The sequence below is a fragment of the Peromyscus leucopus genome, chromosome 10, assembly GCF_004664715.2.
Source record: "Peromyscus leucopus breed LL Stock chromosome 10, UCI_PerLeu_2.1, whole genome shotgun sequence".
NCBI lineage: Eukaryota > Metazoa > Chordata > Mammalia > Rodentia > Cricetidae > Peromyscus > Peromyscus leucopus.
The window spans coordinates 80,911,669-80,928,022 of NC_051071.1; the positions used below are offsets into that span (position 1 = coordinate 80,911,669).

At 43.2% G+C, this 16,354-nt stretch overlaps 1 protein-coding gene across 1 annotated transcript in view; it reads left to right on the forward strand.

Annotated features, from left to right (window-relative positions):
* Positions 1–16,354, forward strand: part of Fras1 (Fraser extracellular matrix complex subunit 1) — a 337,326-nt gene that overhangs the window by 188,917 nt on the left and 132,055 nt on the right. Inside the window, exons 23-28 of the mRNA XM_037208856.1 lie at positions 1,041–1,181; positions 1,812–1,952; positions 3,500–3,640; positions 6,977–7,247; positions 11,574–11,658; positions 14,311–14,637. Coding sequence (XP_037064751.1) covers positions 1,041–1,181; positions 1,812–1,952; positions 3,500–3,640; positions 6,977–7,247; positions 11,574–11,658; positions 14,311–14,637 — 1,106 coding nt within the window. The remainder of the gene's footprint in view (positions 1–1,040; positions 1,182–1,811; positions 1,953–3,499; positions 3,641–6,976; positions 7,248–11,573; positions 11,659–14,310; positions 14,638–16,354) is intronic.

The window sequence follows — 16,354 nt, forward strand, 5'->3', positions numbered from 1 at the left end:
ACCTCAGCAAAATGATCATTTAATAGACTTGCCCAACTTCAAAGCTCACATACTTCACCAGGCTGTTCCCTGCCATCGCCCAGGTATGGAAGAGCAGCTAGAATATTATCTCTTGAACATGAGCTGTCCAATTGCGTCAGTTTTTCCTGGGACATCAAAATGCCAGCCACAAACACGACCGTGATTATAACAGCAGATCATCAATAAGAGAAGCTTCCCTGTGCCCCAGCCCTCAAGACCCCCAACCCAATAGCTCCGAGGCTGAGCGTGATGGATAGTTTTAACTATCTCCCGGACTGTTGAGGTTCACATCCAAGGCTGGCCTTCCCGCAGCACACGCTCTTGGACGCCAGAGTCTGCATGTCTCACTTTTATATTCTCCAGAGGCAGTGAACTGTGTCCCTATAGGTGCTTGTTGAAGGAAGGGACATTCAAACAACTTGGTTCTGCCCTAGATCAGGTCGTCAGCTGTCTAGCAATCCCCTTCTCCCTGGAGGGTTCCTTTACACATCATTTATTCTTTCTCCTATGCGGTCCGCATCAGGTTTTCAACAGGAAGAGGCAGGAATCTGGTGTGAGCCATGGCAGCAGCCTTCTTAGTTACGGCCGTGATATCTCTGTACCGCGTGAGCCCTGAGTATTTGGAGGAGGTCAGGATTAGGTCTGTGGGGCAACCTTGCTCCCTAGGGTAGGTTTGGCATGAAGAGCTGGGGTGGCGTGAGGCTGAGGTGTGCCCCTGGAAGAAGGCCAGGTTGCTCTGACTCTCCAGCAGGAGCCCTGTTGACAAGCAGGCTCTGCACAGGCTTGGGCCGCTCCTTGTACATGCCCGTGTCTGACATAATTAGGAAACGCTAAACCTCAGAGAAACATGTAGACGTCTACAAGCCGGGGCTCTGTGACAGCTCGCTTATCTGCTTGTCTGCCCTCTTGTGCTGTCCTCATGTTACCCCTCACGGCCACAGACCGTGGCCCCCTAAGTGGGTTGCTGGGACTAACAAAGGACGGAAAGGAAGCCGATCTAATGTAGGCTTTCTTTCTAGAGTGTGATTGGAGTTGCAATGCCTGTAGTGGGCCTCTTCGGACAGACTGCCTGCAGTGCATGGATGGCTATGTTCTCCAAGACGGGGTGTGCATGGAGCAGTGCTCACCGGGGCACTACCGGGACGCGGGCTTCTGCAAGCGTAAGTATCTATCTATGATTTCTACGGAGCCCAGAGCTAATTTTCATTTGGCCTTTCTGCTGGTCCTGGCTTCCTTCCTCGGGGCTATCCTTGTTATCAGTGACAAGTTCCTTTTCCTTCACCCACACCCTAGTAGACATATGCTCAAATCTGATGTCAGTATGACAACCACGGAGTTATACGCCCACACAAACGTATTTATGTCAGCTCTTAATTTCAGTTTCCTTTAACGTTTAACAACCCTGTTCTCTAGATAGAAAACTTTGTATACCTGGGAATTTGGACCAAAGGAAAGACTGATAAATAATTTAGTAGAAATGAATATTTGCCAATCACTTTAGTATTTATCTAGCGTTTTCCATTATGTGATCCAAAACGCCCTTGGAGGAGTTTGGGACAATGTTTTCACTTCTGTTATGTAGGAAGAACATGGAGGTTTGTAGAGGTAGAGAGCCTAGTCCCAAGTCTTCCACTGATGGTTGTAGCAGTCGCAACCAGGAGCCGGGGTCCCTCACTCCTCCTGGAGTGCTTTGCCTAGTGTAAGGGTCTTATTGCTACCTGACCCTTGCCGCAAGTGCCCAGAGCCTACTTGGAAAATGACATGGATTCCTGTTGACTTTTATCTTTCAGGCTGCAGTAACCACTGTCTCCAGTGCCAAGGTCCCCATGAGTGCACACGCTGTGAAGAACCATTCCTCCTCTCCCAAGCCCAGTGTGTCCAAGAATGTGGGAAAGGATACTTTGCAGATCATGCAAGACACAAATGCATAGGTAACTTGAGTCTTTGCTGAGTGCTTTGGGAAGAACTCAGGGAAGCCAGTAAGTCACATGCACTGATTCTCAGGTAACCATGAGCATCTAACATAGACTCAGGATAAAGGTCAGGGAGCCTGGGCTAAGTAATTGATAGCTTCCCATGTATGTCTGCCAAGTGCTGGTTAAACAGGATACAGGAATGCAGCCCAATAATTCTCTCTCAGGAATCAATATTGTTCCTAAAGGTCTTTGTGGGAATGAGGCCAACATTTTTTGGAATGCAAAGCTTATATTGAATGGCTGTGAAGCATCCATTAAGAGTGGATCAGCCATATTGATATGGGCATAGAATTTTCAGCATGTAGGCTAAATCATTCATGACCCCAACATTGATATTATACCTTTGAAGAATAGGATTTAGGCAGTAATTTAGTGAGAAATACTGGAGCTTTTATGATTAACCTGAAGTTAAACCCAAAGTCTTAACCTCCTTGTTGTATGGGGTCATCCAAGAAAAAAATCCCATTTGCTCTCATTTCTATTGAGAACTGTTGCCCAGTGCACCCTCTAGAAAGAATACTTGGTGTTTAATAATAATGCCGTTAAGAAGCACAGGTAACTTGAGTCTTTGCTGAGTACTTTGCGAAGAACTCATTGAGTTTTACATTTCTCTGCATTTTCTTCATCTGTAATATCTCATTTAATATGCACAATGACTTGGTGAAATATGATCGACAGTAAGAATCCTGTTTTACAAGCGTAAAAACAAAAGAGACTTTGAAGTGTTAAACCCTAGATTTCTGATTCCAGTCCAGGGGACCCTTTACATTGTCCTGTATAGCTTCACCGTAATAAATCCCAACCAAGGAAGCAGGACAATTAGGCATGAAGCACTCTGTCTTCTCAGAGGTTATTAACTTGATCCAAAGAAGAAGCCCAATGGTTCTCTCAACAGCAGCTCTCTGGATGCGGTTAATACTACTGGCCCCATTCTCGCTCTGCAGCAACAGAGCTATTATAGCAACAATCACAGGAAGAGTGAAGAGTGGTGTAGTAGAGCAGTTGAGCCCTTCCGGTGTTCCTGGCACTTCAGATTTTAGTGCTTGTAATTCCCAACTCTTGTCTGTATTAGGTTCTATTTCTACTCATTGTCAGGACAAGAACATTGCAGCCCGGACTGTAAAAGTCTCTTGTCCAGGGTCACAGCTGGTAAGAGGTGGAGAAGGAATGATACCACCAGAGGAGTCTATGCTCTTAGTCTCTCTAAACACCGCCTCTTACAAGCCAGTAAGCCTTTAGGAACATCTGTCCATATGCAGTGTTCTTTAGGTGACATTTGTATAAATTGAGCAGTGGACCTAGCGATTCCATTTCCTCCTGATGCAAGATTGGCTCCCTACCAATATCAACAGGGAAACTGCATGCTCTTTCGTTACAGCGAGGGGGGCATTTATTTGTTGCTGGTGCTTTAGCTCTTCTGGTCGCTGTCCCTTTCTGTCCCTGTGTGGTCCTACCAGGAGGTGTGCCTCAGCTGTGCCTTACATGTGTTTTCTCCTTGGCAGTCTGTCCTCGGGGATGCTTGCAATGCAGCCACCGAGATCGGTGTCACTTATGTGACCATGACTTCTTTCTGAAGAGCGGCCTTTGCATGGCCACCTGTGTCCCCGGTTTCTCTGGCCACCCATCTAATGAAAGCTGCGCTGGTAAGTTCATCTCTGCTGGCTGTCTGGTGATGTTAGCAGTCATTTCTCTGTGCAAATGATGGGTCTCCAGATGCGGCTGACACCTGTTCTGTGAAACTCAGCATTCCTGTGGGGTGGAAACCCCCGGTGCTCCCTAAGGCGCGCTATTTGTAACACATAGGCAATGAGGAAAACCTAACTCCTAATTTCTTTGATCTTGGGATAAAAGAAGTGATCTGCACCTTAAAAGTCATAACTATCAGAGAAGAAATTTGGTGTAAGCTTAGATGTGTTCTTGAATTGCAGCCATGCTTTAGGAAATGATGTATATATTACATGTCTAATGCATTGTTTGTGTTCATGGGAACTTGTTTAGCTAATTCTGCCGAGGTACAGTGGTACATCTTTTATGCACACAGTGGAGAGAAGTTCTAAATGAATAGTGTGAGGAGACTGCTCCATTAAGTGCACGTGTCTGAAGTCAGTCGATTGGAAGGTGCTCTATTAGGAAGGATCTGTCTCAACACAGAACAGACATCTCACTTTAAAAGCAAAGAGACATGGATTTAAATTCAGACCAGTCTTGAACCCTGTAAGATTTTTAGGCCTATAAAGCTCGAGGGTTGTACTATGGCCTAGAGTTCTCTGGGTTTTGTTAATGAATAACATGAAGGGTTTTTTGTTTTTGTTTTTGTTTTTTTGACAGTACTGGGGATTGAATCTAGGGCTTTATGCATGCTAGGCTAATAATACCCTTGAGCCTCAACCCCAGCACTGATACAGGACATTTTTTAATACTGACAGCCAAACACATATCTGTCTCCACAGTTTTGATCTCCAAAGATATTAGAGTTTTTACAAAGAAAATTAATGTATCTCTGGCCTCCTTTATGGGAATCTTCCTGGGACCTTCCAGTGCTTGTGAGTCAGCTAAAGCCTCTTGGGATACCATACACGTCAACTTGTGAAAATGGATTTCACTTTCATTAGAATAACTTTATGTAGAAGTCATCCCCATGAAACTTGGTGTCCCCAAGTTGTCCTCAGAAGGGAGCAAACACTGCCAGATAAAGACCTTGACTAAATACCTTGAGTAGAAAAGATGAGTTCTACGTCATTGTTGAAGACCCTAATCCATCAGATGTTTCATGTGGACAGAGACAATCAAAATTTGATGACACTGTGTATGTACTTCCCAGGAATTCTGACTCCTTTTCTCTACGGATTAACTGGGACTCTTCTAGGAATGATATCAGACACCTGTCTCTTTGCTTACTCTCGATGGATCTAACGTGACAAGTGTGTCAGGGAAAGACTGGTTTTCAAACCTGCCAGCTCATTAGCATTGCCTGGAGAGTCTATAAAATTAATGAGATCCATCTCAGAACATCTAATTCAGAACCTTCAGCAGTTCAGCCCAAGTGTGTCTCTACTATTATAAAATATCCCTATATGAATCCTTATTCGAGTTATTAAGGCATAACCTATACAAAAAAAACTATCCTTTAAATTATATTACCTAGTGATTTTCTTTAGTATATTCACAAAGTTGTGTGGCAGTCCTTAATATCTAATTCCAGAACATTTTCATCAGCCTAAAAGGGAACTTCATAACCTTTAGCAATCTAAGTCCATTTCCCTTCACTTCAGCCTCTGGCAATCACTAATTTACTCCCTGTCTTTGTAGATTTGCCTACTCTAGACATTTCCCATCAATAGACTCACACAGTACATGGCCTTTCATATCTGGCTTCCACATCTGGCCTCATGTCAGAGTGTGTCCATGTTATAGCCTGCATCAGTATAGCATTCCTTTCTAGTTTTATGGTGACTATAAATACATTTTATGAATACACCACATTCTTCTGATCTATTTACTTCTTCACCTCTGTTTTTGTTTTAATACTGAATAGTGAACCTGTACACGGTAGGCAGGCACTGCCACGGAGCCACACACACAGCCTTTCTTTATTTTTTCACCAATTGTTTCCTCAATTTGACTATTTTGAGTGGTGTTATTATGAACATCCACAGGCAAATCTTTGTGTAGGCATATTCTTATATTTCTCCATGGCATCTACCAGTAGTGTTGTTGGGGCACATGATAACTCTATTTTATTTGAGGAACTGACTAGATTTCCAATTTATTGTGCTATTTTACATACTTATCAGCAATATGTGAGGATTCTAATTTCTTCACATCTTGCCAGCAATTATTATTGTCTGTCCTAAGAGAAGTGAAGTGTCATATAGTTGTGGTTTTGATTTCCATTCTGGCAACTAATGGTGGGTACCTGTAGCAGGAATCTTAAAAGTTCTTATTAATAAAATCAAACCCGAGGCCAGTTATTGGGGTCAATGCTGGTAGATCAGAGAGACAGAACAAGCCACAGCTAACCTCACCTGGCCAACTTCTCAGCTGGTCTTGTTTCCTCAGACTGGAAGCTTCTGTGTCCTCATCCAGAATGGCTCTCAGCTGAACTGCTGCTCGAAAGCCTGAAGCTTAACTAGCCACATGCTTAACCAACCAAATGCTGCTAGTTTCTGGTCCTCACGCCTTATATATCTTTCTGCTTTCTACCACCACTCTCTGGGATTAAAGGCTGGCTTCCTGGGATTAAAGGCGTGAGTCACCATGCCTGGCTGTTTCCAATGTGGCCTTGAACTCACAGAGAGCCAGAGGGATTTCTGTCTCTGGAATGCTAGGATTAAAGGCGTGTGCTATCACTGCCTAACTAGTGGCTTTTCTGTTCTCTGACCCCAGATAAGTTTATTAAGGTACACGATATTTTGGGGAACACAATACCACCACAGGTACCTGTTTATGTGATTATTGGCCTTTTGTGTGTGGATCTCCAGAGAAAAGCTTATTCCATTCCTTATGCATTTTTAGTTTGTCCTACATTGTTGAGATATAAAAACCTGTTATGTGTTCTGGATACAAGTCTTTTCCCCCTCAGATTAAAGATTTGCATTTTCTCCCATTCTGGAGATTGTCTTTTTATGTCAGTGTTTTGAAATACAAATGTTTTTAATTTTAACAATGCCAATTAATTTGTTTATTTTTCATTTGTATCTTATACTATTTTTGCTGTGCCCAAACAATAATTGCTAGCTTTTTTATAATTTGTTTCTAAATTATCTTCCAACAAGTATACAATCTAACTCTTCTATCTAAGCTCTAGTTATCCTCATGTGCATCCAGACAGGGTAGAAGGATGCTGATGTTGTAGAATAGCCTAGATCTGCTCTGTATACCTCCGAATTAGCATTAAAGGCCCCTTTCTTTAAAATAAATACCTAGAATCCAATTAATGACTATGACAAGTCTGACCTTTAGGTTCATACATTTTCCAGACAAAATGTACACTCCAAGTCTGCACGTGAATGGCTCCTTGACCCTTGGAATCGGTTCAATGAAGCCACTGGACTTTTCTCTCCTGAACATCCAACACCAAGATGGCAGAGTGGAAGATCTTCTGTTCCACGTTGTGAGCACGCCCACCAACGGTCAGCTGCTGCTCTCAAGGAATGGCAAAGAGGTCCAGCTGGAAAAGGCTGGCCATTTTAGCTGGACAGATGTGAATGACAAGAAAGTGCGCTTTGCACACAGCAGAGAGAAACTCAGGTGAGCTACACTGCTCTTCGCCTGTTATCTCCTTCCATCCTCTCTCAGCCAGTCCACCCCCAACCTCTCTCTTAATAACATCCCTTCCCATCGGGAAAGATCGATACTCCACAAATGCTTCCAGCTGCCTGTCATCCTCCCCCTGTAATTGCTCCGAGCGCACGCTTCTGTTTGAGGCATTTTCATTTTATCACATAATTATGGGTAATTCTCTGGTGTGACGGGAAAATTCTGAGTATAATTACCCAGGTTTTTGGCCCCACAGAAGCAAAACGTGTTATATAGGCAGGTGCTGGAGCTGCTTCCTCCACATGAGGGCAATGCTAGAGAGCCCTGGGCAGGTAAAGGATGGAAGATTGGTGTGTCAGGGTGTTCTTGGGCGCCTAGAATTTGGGAAGAAAACTTAGAGTCATACTTAACTTTTTGTTATCCACTTTATGAGATTAATTGTGGCTAATTTCTAAGCGTGATCCAGGTTCCCCCTGGTGCTACTCACATTTCTGGCTGTCTTCCCTACCTCGGCTGACATATGCTTCCGGAATGCAATTGAACATTAACAAGAACCCAGGCAAATATAGAGTTATAATTAGCAGAGTAAATCCTCAGAAACCACCACTGAAGATTAGCCTGTGTTCTCTGTCACCCAGCTCTGCTTGGTTAGCCCAGATAACTCCCACAGACTGAGTGCGAACAAGGGACTGAAGCCCATGAAGCAGGGATAAGGATACATCTGAATATTTCCTACGGCCATCTCTAAACATGGGGGTTTCTCTTACGGCTTTTATTGATTGACTGGTTGAGATTTAGGCTAAAAGATATGTAGGAAGGAAAAAGACGGCAGTTTTCCGATCATTGCTCAGGGCTGATGATTTCAGTAATCTGCACCGATCATATCATAGGAGCAAGAACAACCAACATTTATTGAGTGCTCAAGTTGAGCCAGGAATTATGTTAAGCACTCCATGGGTAAATTGTGTTCCCACTCTACTGCCTGGAGAGTATGAGTGTAAGTAGTGAGCTGGTCCTCCAAGCCAACACTCTCCAACTCCCCAGACCACGCCTTTAGCTACGATGATTCTGCCTCCCTAGCATTCTAGTAATAACGAACATGCTCCCATCCTCGAGGGATGGAGATTACTGTACAGCAAGCTCACACTGCTCTGGAGTGTTTCGTGCCATCCAGGCACTCCCCCAAATCCTTCTCCACCACCTGGGCTTGTTTTGGTTGAAAGTATAAGTATAGCTCTTAAGTATCTGAATCTTGCCCCCCACACACCGTCTCGCTCACACACACATGCATATGCACACAATTATGTGCACACACAGTACCACACTCACAGAGCTACACAAGCTCTGAATCTGGAGCCATTTGCCTTGAAGTCATTTGTGGAAAAATGCAAAGTACCATAGACAACCGAAGCTAACCGTCTTGTCTACTTAACTTTTTCCACACGTCACCCAATTTCTTGTAGAATTAGCTTTGCACTCTTAAATGGGATAAAACTCAGCAATTTAGGAATTCTTGCAGTACTCTTTCTTGGGATGAACATCCCTTTTAATATTGCATTTTCTTTATCAAAAAAAAACCCAAATGAAATGACAAAAATAGTAGAACAAGATTGGGAGAGATGCATGAAACATAAAATTTTTTGTCTCTCAATGAAACAAAGGGAGTCAATCTGACGTACACGTGTGTTTCTTTATGTTTTCATCAAAGCTCTGGCCATGATGAAGATAAGAATGCTTGAGACCTGAGTTTGTTTGGGCTTAGACGGCTCTTGTGTAGTAAGAGCCAATAGGTAAATGTAGCCAGAGCAGCTGTGACGGACTGAGATGTGGGGCTCTTAGTGGGACTTCAGTGCCACCAAAATTCATTTCCTCCTGGTTCTGTGGGTCATATTGTCTGGACACTTAGAGGGGGACTGGGGAGGGGCAGAACTGAAATGGGCCGGAAAATGAAGGGAGGAAAACTGGGAGGAGGAGCAGGAAGGTCTCTGATGCTTGGTACACCGAGCTAGAATTCCCAGTCAGTGAAATTCTGTTTTAAAGTGTTCTGTTCCACGAGCATAAACAAATATGTACAGTGTTGTTACTGCGATCATTGTTGAGGTAGAAAACAGTTCCAACCCTACTCTGGTCTCCTTAAAAAAAAATTAGTTATTCCCTTCATTCCAGTCTCTGGCAACTGTGACCTGGTTTGTTTGTTTGTTTGTTTGTTTGTTGCCTCTATAGTTTTACTCTTTCTCAAATGCCATGTGACTGGAAACACAACATGTAATGTTTGGTTTCTGCAGTTGCTTTCTGGATCTACCCACATATAGTTCCAAGAGTACCTTCCGCACATTTCACCAGTCAGCAGTGAGCTGTGCTTGCCTTGTCGGGGGAGACAACTCTGCCTTCCCTCCTAACAGGGTCTGAAGCTATTAGATGTCTAGGGTAGGAAGTCAACCCACAACAGACTGAGCCTTCACCGGGTCTTTTTGGCTACAAGTACTAGAATCAATTTTGACTAAGCAAAATAAATAATAAGACTTCCTAACATTGCAGAGGTGGCTCATACCTCAAGAGCAATTGCTCCAAGGTAAGCTCAGGAGCTAGAACTAATTTATGGAAGTAGGACTCAGTTCTTGTTCCATGTCTGCTCACAGGTGTCATTCACCCCATTCCTACATTGCTTGTCCCACATTCTCATCAACATACGAGGTGATGATTAGCCACAGTCAGATGGTCAGACTGCCTCTTGGCTAACAGACCACTCCCAAGTTTTCAGAGATGATCCAGCCATCTCTTCTTAGGAGTATCCTCAGTAAATGGGTGTAAGGAGAGGGTAGGGAGCTAGAAATGGCATCATGTAGCCCAGTACTTCAAACATTGTTGGGGCCCACCCACAAGAATTTGGAAGAAGTGTGGGGAGGGATTTGTTAATATATATAATGGAGTTTTTTTTTGTCTGAATCTGTCAAATGTTGGTGGACTAGACATTGTTAATGTAATTCTTGACTGTATATATTGTATATACATATTGGATAGTTTTTCTTGTATTAGTTATAAGGTTTTTTAATTTTAGACAAAAAAGGGGAAATGTGGTGGTATTATGTTCCCCCAAAATATTGTGCACCCTAATAAACTTATCTGGGGTCAGAGAACAGAACAGCCACTAGATATAGAGGCCAGAAAATGGTGGTACACATGTCTTTAATCCTATCACTTAGGAGGCAGATATTCATCCGGATCTCTGTGAGTTCAAGGCCATACTAGAAACAGCTAGGCACGGTGACTCAGGCCTTTAATCCCACGAAGTGATGGCAGAAAGCAGAAAGGTATATAAGGCATGAGGACCAGGAACTAGAGCTGGTTAAACTTTTGGGCTTTTAGCAGAAGTTCAGGTGAGACCTATTCGGATGAGGACTCAGAAGCTTCCAGTCTCAGGAAACAGGATCAGCTGAGGAATTGGCAAGGTTAGGTGGCTGTGGCTTGTTCTGCATCTCTGATCTTCCAGCATTCACCCCAATACTTCTTCAGGTCTGATTTTATTAATAAGAACTTTTAGGATTTGTGCTACAGGGATTGCTGGACTAAGGGTGCCATTAAAAGCTGGTGGAGCTATAGGATTCCTTTCCATTCTTCAGTTTAACCATTCTCTAACTTGTTTAACCACTACTGAACCAACAAGCAAGTGTGTGTGTGTGTGTGTGTGTGTGTGTGTCTGTGTGTCTGTGTTCATCTTTAAAAAATATGAAACAAAGCAGATGTGTTATTCTGTTTTGTTTTGTTTTGAGACAGGATTTCTCTTGTGTGGCGCTGAGTGTTCTGGAACTATCCATCTGGCTCTGTCTTACTAACATTGGAGGGATTAAAGGCATTCATCACCATGCCCAGCTCAGCTGCATTATTTTTGTGTTACTATGAGACCTTAGAGAACAAAGTATTTTCAAAAGTGTGTTATTTCTGTGTGCATGTGTGTAGGTGAGGGATGTGAGTATGAATGATTTCAGGGACTTGTGTGTCATGACACACACGTGGAGGTCACAGGATGACTTTCAAGGTCATTTCTCTCCTTCTGCCATGCCATTCGAGGAACTGAAGTCACCAGACTTGCATGGCAAATGCTTTTACCCACTGAACCACCCAGCCAGCCCCATGAGGAGTGTTTTTGACTGGTTTCATCTTTGGTACTTTCTGATTACAATGCAGATATTGTATGACTGTAATGATTTGATCTCAATTGTTGTGTGAATACAGCTTGAAAATATTTTAATCCTTTGTCTTTCTAAAAACTAATGGAATAATCATGTTCTCTCACTTCTTCCTTGGGGACTTCCTTAGGAAAGGCTACTTTTCCTTGAAAATTAGCGACCAGCAATTCTTCTCGGAGCCACAGCTGATCAGCATAGAAGCATTTTCAACTCAGGTAATAAAAGTGCCCAACAGTGCACAAGTTGACATCCCCCACTGGTCCTCGAGGACAATGCCAGCGTTCCTGAAACTTTAACACAAATGATTGAGCTGAGCTGATGTTCTCCTGGTTTTCCCATGGAATGCCATTTGATTCATTTTTAGTTCTTTGGATAATAACATTGACAATAATAATTTCTTCTTGTGCCTCTGCCCTGTGTGTATTTCACATGATGCTGAGTTGAATTGCATGCCGATCCTGTGAAATAGTGTCCCCTGTTTACAGAGGAGAAATCTAAGGGACCGGAGAATAGCTCATTCTTCTGAAATGATCTGGCTAATAAAAGCCAAGGTTTGTGCCTGTAGAGCTGGCGTCACAGTCTGGGTTCTGAGGTTGGCCCCTTGATGAACTGAACTCGAGGCTAGCCCTGCAGAGTAACTAAAAACTGCTCCAGTTGTGTTTCCTTTGTTCTTAGGGCAATCAATTTTCTCCATAGACCCTCCCAGGGCTATCATAGTTACAGTACTTAGAGCATCCCATTAGGAATCTGCTTCAATGAAGTGTCATTGTGGTGAAGAGCCAAACATAGACCCAAGGAAATCATTGAAGAGGCAAGGAAATTCAAGAACATGGCCTTTGACATTCATGTCTCCTCGCTACCCCAAGAAGTTGTACTCGCAGATCATAATCCATACAGAGTGAAATGTGCAAAAAGAATAAACACACACACACACACAGAGAGAGAGCTATAGAATGCTCACTTGGGGCACTGTGATTAGTCTGAGGATATACTAGTTTTGTATATTTATCTCTGTTCATTGAACAAGAGGATGAGATATCATATTCAGAAACAGGATACCAAATACCAAGACCTCATGTCTTCAGTCCCAAAGTAAAGTCATAGACCATGAGTAATAATGTAAGCCTACGGCAGAAGAAACTGCCATGTGACAATGATACCTGCCTTAGCTCTTCTTAATGGTACTGTCACATCAGAGGTGACATCACTGAGGAGAGATTAGAAACCGGCCCTAAGGTAAGTGTATAAATCTTGCTTTAATTAAAGCTAATAATATAACTCTGTAAACATGGGCGAGTCTTGAGACTCAGTGGCTTAGACGTTCTTGAGTTCCTAAACTCAGATGTCTTGCTTTTGCTTTTTGTGTCTGGGCATAATACAGTTTGGCCAATGAAAGATCTGGGGTAGATATTGACCGACAACCTTCTACTATGAGATGGTGTGTTCCCACAGTTTTCTGGGTTTTGTCTGTTTCTCCACAGTCAAGTGAACAAACAACAATGGCATGTTTCATTTTTATTTATTATATGATGCACTCTTATCAGTTTAACTTTTTGAAGATGGAATTTTAGAAGGAAGTTTAACTTCTTCTAGTTATTGTAAGTGTGTGTAATATTTTGCTGTCATCTTGACCCTGAGATTTTTCTCTTGTAAGTTAGTTTGGTATGTTCTGTTTGTAGATTGTTTTTTATATATCATCCTTGACCTTTCCCTTTTCAGACTGTGAGGGTCTATTCATTTCTCTACATAGGCTCACTCACAGTGTGAGAGTTCTCACCTGGGAATCTTGAGTAGTTGCACAGTAGTGTGATTATTATAGTGATGGATTAGTTACATATTATGATGATGGATGATTGTGACTTCCAGGAGGCTGGGAGTAGGGTGCTTGTGTGGTTTTAAGTCATTGGGGTTGCAGAAGGCACTGTGTTGAGGAAAATCCTAGACAGTTCAAACATAAAAGCTAAGATAGCATTTTCCTCGACTTCTGGCCTCTCTCTCTCTCCCTCCCTCCCTCCCCCCCTTCTTGCTCTCACTCTCACTCTCCCTCCTTCCTTCTCTCTCTTCCCCTTACCTTCTTCCCCACCTTCCTCTTTCCCTTGCCCTCCCTCCTGATGTGTGTGTGTGTGTGTGTGTGTGTGTGTGTGTGTGTGTGTGTGCTCTACAATGGTTCATTAACTTTTATCTCTGAAGAGGAATATTTATCTGCTTCCTAAGGTAACAGGAACAACCTGACAATTCTTAGGAAGACATATTAACTTTACTGTGTTAGCGGCGTGACATGAATTAGGTGGTTGTCTTACCAGGCCATGGTCTTGGATCTTGTATGGCTTTATAGGCTGAATTGGGGTGGGGCTCTGCCGAGATATGGATCAAAGTGGAAGAATGTTACCAAGAGGGACTGGTAATATCATGGATTCAGTGAATGGACTTATGCCACTGTGTCGGCCTGTTTCGGTATGGCCTAGAGTGAAGCGTCTGCCTCCCAAAGCTCTGAATTACTTACCTCCTGGATTCAGACATGTGATTGTGTTTCCTAACATCTGAGCTGTGTTCTCCTGCAAGTGCAGGGGGTGTGGTACAATCCAAGATGGCTGAGACATTTAGAAACCCAGAAGCAAGTAGCACTTGCAGATGGCATTGTATCAAAACTCTGGTTTTTAAGTAGCTGAGAAACCTCTAAAATCCAGAGACACAAAATAACTCCAGTCACTGTGGCCACCACACTCCTGACAAGTAATTTTTTTCATGGAATAGGTTGGCACTTCCATGATTTTCTTAAAGGAGTCTAATCAAGTTAGATACACTGCTGTCTTGTCCTGCGTCAACTATTCAATGGCTCTTCTTCTCACTTTTCTTCCACTCCACAGGCCCCATATGTGCTGAGAAATGAGGTTCTCCACATCAACAAAGGAGAACAGGCAGCCATCACTACCCAGCTGCTTGACATCCGGGATGATGACAACCCACAGGATGTGGTCATGAATGTGCTTGATCCTCCACGTCATGGCCAATTGCTCCAAACACTTCCAGCCCCTGCAGCCCCCGTCTATGAGTTCCATCTGGATGAACTCTCCAGAGGCCTCCTCCTCTATGCTCATGATGGCTCAAACAGCACATCTGATGTTGTAGTCTTGCAGCTCAATGATGGACACTCCTTCCAAAATATACTTTTTCATGTGAAGAATGTGCCCAAGGTAGGTGTCATCCCTAGGGCTACAGTTTTCTTGTGTCTGCCTGTGGAGGTTTACTCTTGGGACTATTTGGGTAATGCTTGTAAAGTTAGGCTATGATGAAGTACTCATTTCTCATTTCTTTATTCCAGCAGTCTATTGTATAGGTGCTTATTAAGTATCTCATATATAAGGTCAGAGTGGTTTAATAGGTCCCCTGTTGACCTGAAAGGATTCTCCATTGGCCTGCAACTATAAAACTGTGTTATCATTCTTCCTCGTGTCTCCTGCCTGACCATAATCATGGGGATCCAGGCATCTCTGCTTATGTGTGGCCTTCCACAGCTTATGAAAGGAGAAACTCACTGTCTAGCTATCGGAATTAATGAAAAGAAGTAAGTTCAAATATTCTATTAGCCAAGCTGAAATAAGATGAAAGAATGTGGAGACTGTTGGTAACCACAGGAGTTGTCATGAGCGACAGGGACATGCTTCTGATTCTGAGTCCCTGACATGCCACTGTTGTATGTTTTTGCCATGTCCGTGAGCACCTGTGGCATTAGTTGCTTAACATTTATTAATGTTTTTCATTTAGTCACCTTGCTTCTTTTATGATGGTCTCATCCTAACAACAATACTGGTAAAACCATGGGCTTCATGTGGAACTATACCCTCACTGAAACTTCTAAAGAAATACACAGCCATTCTATATAGTTTTGTTCATGACCTACATAGGATGTTGTTGCACACTGCAGATGAGATGCTTGTCACATCTCGGGAGATGCTGAGCTAACCCATTCAGGAGCAAACCCTCTTGCCTGCATTTTTCAAAGTTTGCTGCTCCTCGTGGAGGCCCTTTCCATAGTCACACCACAATCGGCTCTTTCCCATGGCAGCATGTTTAGAAACTTGAAGTATTTTTAGCTTTTCATTCTAAATATCACAACCCACAGAGTTAGTATTAATGATTAGCTAAATAAATATCTTCTGAGGACAGTTTAAAATTGCTTTCAAGTTTCTCACCAATGATCACTCAAAGCAGATGATGCTGCCCTAGGAAGGGCAACATCTAAATCTCACAGGTGTGCTAACTTGTTCTTGTTGAAAAGAGTGATGGAGGCATTAGAGAGAAGAGATGGAGACATGAGAGAGGAGATGGAGACATGAGAGAGGAGATAGAGACATGAGAGAGAGGAGATAGAGACATGAGAGAGAGGAGATAGAGACATGAGAGAGAGGAGATAGAGACATGAGAGAGAGAGGAGATAGAGACAGGAGAGAGAGAGGAGATAGAGACATGAGAGAGGAGATGGAGACATGAGAGAGGAGAGATGGAGACATGAGAGATAAGAGATAGAGACATGAGAGAGGAGATGGAGACATGAGAGAGGAGATGGAGACATGAGAGAGGAGATGGAGACATGAGAGAGAGGAGATGGAGACACGAGAGAGGAGAGATGGAGACCTGGGAGAGAAGATGGAGACACGAGAGAGAAGATGGAGGCATGAGAGAGGAGAGATGGAGGCATGAGAGAGGAGATGGAGACATGAGAGAGGAGAGATGGAGGCATGGGAGAGATGAAGTTTGGGAGGCTGATTGTGCAGCAGAGCTGGCAGGTGCCACCTTGTAGCTAATCTTAATTACCATCCTCTCATGGCCACCTGTGGAAATGAGGTTCAGTTTTGGTGATATGAAGTCTAGACAGGCATTGAATGTTTTCTTTTCTTCCTTCTTGGTTTC